Source organism: Phanerochaete carnosa, assembly GCF_000300595.1.
Source record: "Phanerochaete carnosa HHB-10118-sp unplaced genomic scaffold PHACAscaffold_2, whole genome shotgun sequence".
In the NCBI taxonomy this organism is placed as follows: Eukaryota; Fungi; Basidiomycota; class Agaricomycetes; order Polyporales; family Phanerochaetaceae; genus Phanerochaete; species Phanerochaete carnosa.
This window is the reverse complement of record NW_006767629.1, coordinates 4,319,383-4,325,302: the sequence shown is the minus strand read 5'-3', so window position 1 is coordinate 4,325,302 and position 5,920 is coordinate 4,319,383. Positions and strand designations below refer to the sequence as shown.

General features: G+C 54.2%; 3 protein-coding genes across 3 annotated transcripts; 2 read left to right on the top strand and 1 right to left on the bottom strand.

Moving 5' to 3' along the window:
- Positions 1-244: 244 nt before the first annotated feature.
- On the top strand, positions 245-1,072 carry PHACADRAFT_192498 (uncharacterized protein; the record flags this gene model as incomplete). The annotated part of the gene is made up of 5 exons (XM_007392579.1): positions 245-485; positions 551-572; positions 624-804; positions 864-871; positions 940-1,072. The coding sequence occupies 5 exons, from the start codon at positions 245-247 to the stop codon at positions 1,070-1,072; spliced, it is 585 nt and encodes a 194-aa protein (XP_007392641.1).
- A 190-nt stretch (positions 1,073-1,262) lies between these two features.
- PHACADRAFT_250982 (uncharacterized protein) lies at positions 1,263-2,149 on the bottom strand. Its single transcript, XM_007392578.1, has one exon. It carries the CDS (start codon positions 1,943-1,945, stop codon positions 1,625-1,627), a length of 321 nt encoding a protein of 106 aa, XP_007392640.1. The 5' UTR covers positions 1,946-2,149; the 3' UTR covers positions 1,263-1,624.
- Positions 2,150-2,501: 352 nt separating this feature from the next.
- PHACADRAFT_206291 (uncharacterized protein) lies at positions 2,502-4,051 on the top strand. Its single transcript, XM_007392577.1, has 4 exons — positions 2,502-2,688; positions 2,741-2,849; positions 3,280-3,351; positions 3,524-4,051. The coding sequence occupies exons 2-4, from the start codon at positions 2,752-2,754 to the stop codon at positions 3,849-3,851; spliced, it is 498 nt and encodes a 165-aa protein (XP_007392639.1). The 5' UTR covers positions 2,502-2,688; positions 2,741-2,751; the 3' UTR covers positions 3,852-4,051.
- Positions 4,052-5,920: the final 1,869 nt, after the last annotated feature.

Sequence of the window (5,920 nt, the reverse complement as noted above, 5' to 3'; positions counted from 1 at the left end):
GCTTCTACACGCTCTTCCCGTACATCTCTGCGCCGCGCTCGCTCCCATCGGGCTCGGCCTCCTGTCATTCGTGTCGATCATCCTCATCGAGCTCTTTGCCCCTAAGTTCCTCAAGAACGCCTCCATCATCGTCAGCCTCGCGGTGGGCTGCATCGTCGCCGGCGCGGCGAGCTACATCGACGGGAGCACGATCTCGAGCGCGCCGGCGGTCACGTTCCTGTAGGCGCACCGGTTCAGGCTGCGCATGTACCCGCCGGCGATCCTGCCGATGCTGGCCGTGTACGTGTCGGTCGCAATGGAGGCGATCGGCGATATCACCGCGTTGGCCGAAGTGTCGCGCATAGCCGTCAACGGCGAAGAGTTCGACACGCGGATCCAGGATGGGGTGCTGAGCGACGGCGTCGGCGGGCTCATCTCCGCGCTGTGCACTGTCACGCCGCCGTCGATCTTTGCGCAGAACAACGGCGTCACTGCGATCACGCGCTGTGCGAACCGCACCGTGGGGCGTTTCTGCTGCATGTTCCTCATTCTGCTCGGTGTCCTGGGCAAGGTCTCGGGCGTCTTTCTTGCAAGTGCGTCCCATTCCACCTCCCCTCCCAACATCAGCTGACCACGCACTGCAGTACCAAATCCTGCGATAAGCGGCACCACGACGTTTCTATTTGCGTCGGTCGCAGTGTCGGCATTCGCGTGCTCTCGTACCACCGCATCACGCGCCGGGATCGCTTCATCCTCGCGGCCACGCTATCGTTTAGCATCGGCAACCTGATCGTGCCAAGTATCGTCACGCACTTTTTTGACGGCGTGAGCCATCCGAACAAGGGCCTATAGGGTTTCTTTGACTCGATCACGATCGTGCTCAGAACGCCGTGTAAATGTTTTGGATTTTCCGGATGTGAAACACTCTTACTGATCAACATCTCCCCGTCCTCGTCGCAGGTTCATCGCCGCGGTGTTTAACCAGTTGTTGCCGCAGGAAAACGAAGAAGATGGTGAAGATGAACCCGGTGCTGAAGTCATTGACATCGAGGAGCATCGTGTTCGGTCTGAAAAAGAAAAATACGGGGAATGATTTCGAACCTTTATCGGGGCTGTATGCTACATTACTCTCGGTACATAAGCATGTTGGTAGCTTGTGGCGTTCTACAGTAGAGGATGCAGCAATAGCATACCATGCTGCTGTCATATTATTCCTTACACCTTAAAGCTTACCTGAGTAACTATTTGCGTAACGCGCAGATTGTAAGGGAGTAAGTAATAATTGCTAATGACTATTGACTATAACAGTAGAACTAGTCTAATCCCTAAGGCCGCTTACGCATAGAGGCGCGTTCTCATATTGACGCGACACTCTAGTGACAAATATCGTTTCATATCCTCATGTTCGCCCAATGGATCTCAAGCATCGCCAGCTGATGACTTGCAATAATAGAGGACGTCAACGGACACGGCGAATAGAGGGAGACATATCTCGTGATGGACAATCCGGACTAGATGAGCGTAGCTGAGCACAAGGACGGTTGGGAGCCCAGTGAGAACGAGGAGGTGGAGTCAGCTGTGCAGAATGGTGAAGATCGCTGTTGCTGTCACCAACAGAGCTGAATGGCGTGTCCAAGTTGGCTAGTCAGGCCAAGCGGTGGTCCTGGGCGGTTGTCTTCGAAGAATCCCGCGACTCGGAAGACGTCGTGACGACCGTGCTCGTCGGAAGCGCGTGGCTCATCGTGTTAAGCCCCCTGTGGTGTGCGGTATACAGGAGTGGCAACGTTGCGCATACAGGCGACGCGTTCTGCGAGCCCAGCGGCGAATGTGTTTTCGAGCTAGGTTTCACCGGCTGAGGCGGATGCGACCGCGACGACGAAGACGACGAGAGTATGACGCGCTCGAGCAACGACGGCGCGGCGACATACAGGTGGAGGGCTGTTAGCGAGATCAACGTTGCGTCCATGGAATCAGAGCGAGCATACATACATACGCTCTTTGATAGAACGTTCCAGCCTTCGCTCTTTTGAAGATGTCCGCCTCAGAAACGACGCGCAGTTTGTGGTTGGCCATGGCCTCGTCGACACAGGCCTAGAGTTGCTGCATGATGCATGACGTCTCGACGGTGGGCAAGCTCCCAGAATGCACACGAGCTGAGGATATCAGCCATCCTGCGCAGGGTCACGTCTGCGTCAGCACCGACTCCATGAAGACACTGCCTTAGGCGGTACCTACAAGCGACCCGTGGTCCCCTTAAAATTGCCTTGACTGACGGCGTCGAGGCCCTTGCAGTCCTTCTCGCCCGCAGGGATCTTCGCGGAAGGAGACGCGTGTTTCTATTTGGCTGCTCCACTTGATCATTGCACGAGATGACGGCCCATCAGTTCAAAGTGTCGCTCGCGTGGTTGAGCAAGGTCTGCGGGGATATTAGAACGAACTGCGGGGCCCAGAACAGAGTAGCGCCAGCGGCGCAGAAACCCTAACCCCTAGACTCTCTCCGAGCGCCCTCATTACCTCTTCGCCTGCATCCACCACACAGCAATTCGCTGAACACAGGCTTTCACCGAAATGTCATGACCCTGAAAAACATCTAGCTCCTTGTCTACACCGCCCTCAAGGTCTTCCCTTTTGTTCGAGTCATGAGCGCCCCGACGATGCGACTGACCGTCGCGCTCTCCGAGTTGCCGTCTATCCGGCTGTGATGATAATGTGCGTATCTCGCACTTCTCAAGGGGCCCTTCTTTTGACCCTCTGACTTTAGAGCTTATCGCCATGTTGCAGCAGTCAGGCAAATTCGTCATAATTCACTTCGGGCGCGAGCTGGGAGGAAAGGTTGTTGGCTGGAAGTACACCATGAGACTGGGACACGGGTGCGTACGCATACTCACTCTTTGCTAACAATAGTATCGTCTGAGAGAGCGGCGCATGATATCCAGATGCGAGGCCTTGCTGCATGTAACGACGTTCCGCACTCTGGTGCTCGAGGACGCGGCGACGCGAGCAACTCACGAAGACCACCCACGCCCGTGTGTATTCTGGACTTTCATGCACCTTCCGAGCATGCTCTTCAACACCGAGCCTCAAGACCCTTCGCGCATGTGCAATCCTCTGTGCTCCTCGGCCAGGATGGCGAGCAAGGCAGTTGAGACATACTTTTCGAGGCCGCGTTGGCCGTCGGTAGAGTGACTGAAGACGTAGCGCAAGTGCGCGACAAGCATATCTCCGCTTCTGCCTCCCACTCGATTGCGTCTCAGGAAGACTGGTCGCGGCGAGTCTCGCGTCTCATTTTGCCCCACCCAGAAAGGGCTACGACAGGCGCAGGAAGGCGTATGATACGAACATCAAGTCGAAGCTCGGGGGCGAGAATATCACGTGTGTTACCGTATGCGACATAAATGCATCGCTGGGTCGAAGAACAGCATCATGGAGCGGCGCATCGCAAGAATCATCAGCAGTTGGGCTCTGTGTATTGCATAAAGGCGTGCCAGAAGCTGGTGCGTATGCCCGACTTTTGAGACTACTTCGTGTCTCACACAGGCATCAGGACGGATCCAGGCGCAGGGCATCCGTCGCAAAAATCGAACGAAGAAGAACTCCGTACGCTTGCGCTGCGTGATCGTCCCGACGGCCAGATCCCTGTCCTGCTCCCGCTCGAACCTCTCGGAGGCGACCACTGGCCTGCGTCCGGTCCCGAGGGCTGCACCAGCCGGACCAAGGTCAGGTTATGTCAGGCCGGCCACGCATCTATCGCGTCCTTATTTGTCATAGTCGTCGAGATCAACACCCAGCACGCCAAGTCAAACGGGCCCTCAAGGCACTGCGCCCGCTTCCGAACCGGGGCGATAACGACGATTCCGGCGGTTAGGCATTGAGTCGAGCACTTGATAGAGTCAGGGCGGCGTCGAGCGATGAGGGCTTGCTGCAGCGGTGTCAGGTCCATTCTTGTTGCCACGTTCACGGCCAACTTGTCGGCGGCACGAAATCTTTGTTTCTCGTTTACCCTGTCTGTAACTCGCAGATTTCGCAATGCCAAGTTTTCGTCACCCTAGCTTGTTGCGACGTTGCGCGCTGGCCTGTCAAATGAGCACTGACGGACGCAGCTGAGCTATCATCAAATTTGGCATCAAATGTGTGCAGACGGGCTTATCTGGGATGTTGGATCGTACTCTCGTTGATAATGTTCGCCGCTGTAGTTTTGCGCGGTGCGGATGGCGTGGTGCGAGCCGTTAGCGAAGGAAACTGCACAGACAAGGTCCAGTCTGCTGGTGCCTATACGTGTCATTGAGGTGCTGACTCGATGTACATTCCAGTCTATAGTACTCGCTATTATTACGCCTCAGCCTTCAGATGAATGCCAGCCAGAGCTGTAGGCGATAAATGGGGTATATCACTGCTGTGACTGGCAGTGTGATTCTATGTAGAAACGTAAGTACAGTTATCCACCGCTCCTTGAAACAGCCAAATTCTCCGTGCCCATTGACGGCGTTCCACTTTGTGTATTGAGCCAGAACTTCGTATAACTTATACCGCACATCTCTCACATACTCTAGAATATTTTGGAGACCAACAGTGGAGAAATCTGTGAAGGGGAGGGATCCCGCACTTTTGATGGCAATCGCCCCTACCACCACTCGTTGAAACACCCTTTTCTGGCTTGATGAGTAGCCGCTTTACACAGCGCCTCTCCCTCGTACCACCACCATCCCTTGGGCGCCTTCGGGTGATCCCCCTCGAGGGCCTTATTCTACCGAACAACTACCCCTAATAACCCCTAGGATGCTCTCTCTGCATCTTTCGCCATCCTTTCAAGAGGGATTTCACCAAGAAAAGCCCTCCGTCCTTGATGGATGGAGGCCAAACACATCAGATAACACTGAACTGATGGGCACTCAGTGAGTGTCTGTCGGAGAAGCACAATAACCCACCCTCCACCCCCTCCCCTACCTTGTGGAATGGCACCAAATCCTGCCAGGTTATACCTACCTGCACCTCCTACCGACATCTCTTTCGAGGGGTTCCCTGTGGTGGGCCTACAACAGGCTGTCACTACAGATACTTCAGAGACCTGAGGGGCCGGCAGTGTGTGGGAGATGAGCAGCTAAATGCCTAGGTACTGAGGAAGGGGGGGGGAGAGAGGAGGGCTGCGTGCTGTCCATACCGACATGGACACCATGCTTGAGAGGGCACCTCTTGCTCTAATATAGCCTGGAAGTAACCCAGGAGGGAAGTTGGCCAAGGTCTTCTCCTATTTTCCATTGTCACTCACTGCTTCGGACTCTAATGGCCATCGCCTTGATGGACTCTATGGCCCTTATTCCATGCATTTTGGTAGTAATTTATGTGTACATTACCAAATGCCTATTGGGCTGGTAGCACTATAAACCCTTTGAAAGGAAAAAAAAAAAGAGTAACCACTTTAGGCAACTTTACCTGACGAAGCACCCGATCCCGTCCCACGCACCAAGGGCCGGCAGTTTGGTTGGACAACATACGACGTCTCTATCCTTGCTAACAGGTATAGTGTATTCAGAGATGCACTTACAAGCGTCAGTGGAGCTGCCGAAAGGTTTAACTCACGGCTTTAATTTTGAGAAGGCCATCAATGTGCCATCAACATGGGAAAACATACTTTTCCAGCTCTATGGCATGAAATACATGTTCCCTCGTGTTCTAGCATCACTCTGCAAGAGTTCCAGAAAGATTACGTTCACCATGATTTTTCTGCTAATTTAAGTCACCCTGAAAGCTTTGAACTGCGCAATGTTTCAAGGAGTGGTGGTGTTTCAAAGAGCGGTGGATAACTGTACTTGCTCTGCCGCCTATTCAGCAGTGTCTGACCTTTGAGCAATCTACATAGAGTCCATGAGCAGAATCAGTTCACCGCGTACGCCATCCTGAGGTCGTTCAAGGTAACAGCCACAGACATTGCCCTCCGTATGTT

What these genes read in the sequence shown, in the direction of transcription:
- PHACADRAFT_250982 (XM_007392578.1), bottom strand. Translation starts at nt 1,945, where the DNA reads ATGGACGCAACGTTGATCTCGCTAACAGCCCTCCACCTGTATGTCGCC.
- PHACADRAFT_206291 (XM_007392577.1), top strand. Translation starts at nt 2,752, where the DNA reads ATGTTGCAGCAGTCAGGCAAATTCGTCATAATTCACTTCGGGCGCGAG. An exon ending in ACCATGAGACTGGGACACGG is followed by an intron (nt 2,850 to 3,279) that starts GTGCGTACGCAT and finishes TGCCCCACCCAG; the next exon opens with AAAGGGCTACGACAGGCGCA. An exon ending in CTCGGGGGCGAGAATATCAC is followed by an intron (nt 3,352 to 3,523) that starts GTGTGTTACCGT and finishes CACAGGCATCAG; the next exon opens with GACGGATCCAGGCGCAGGGC.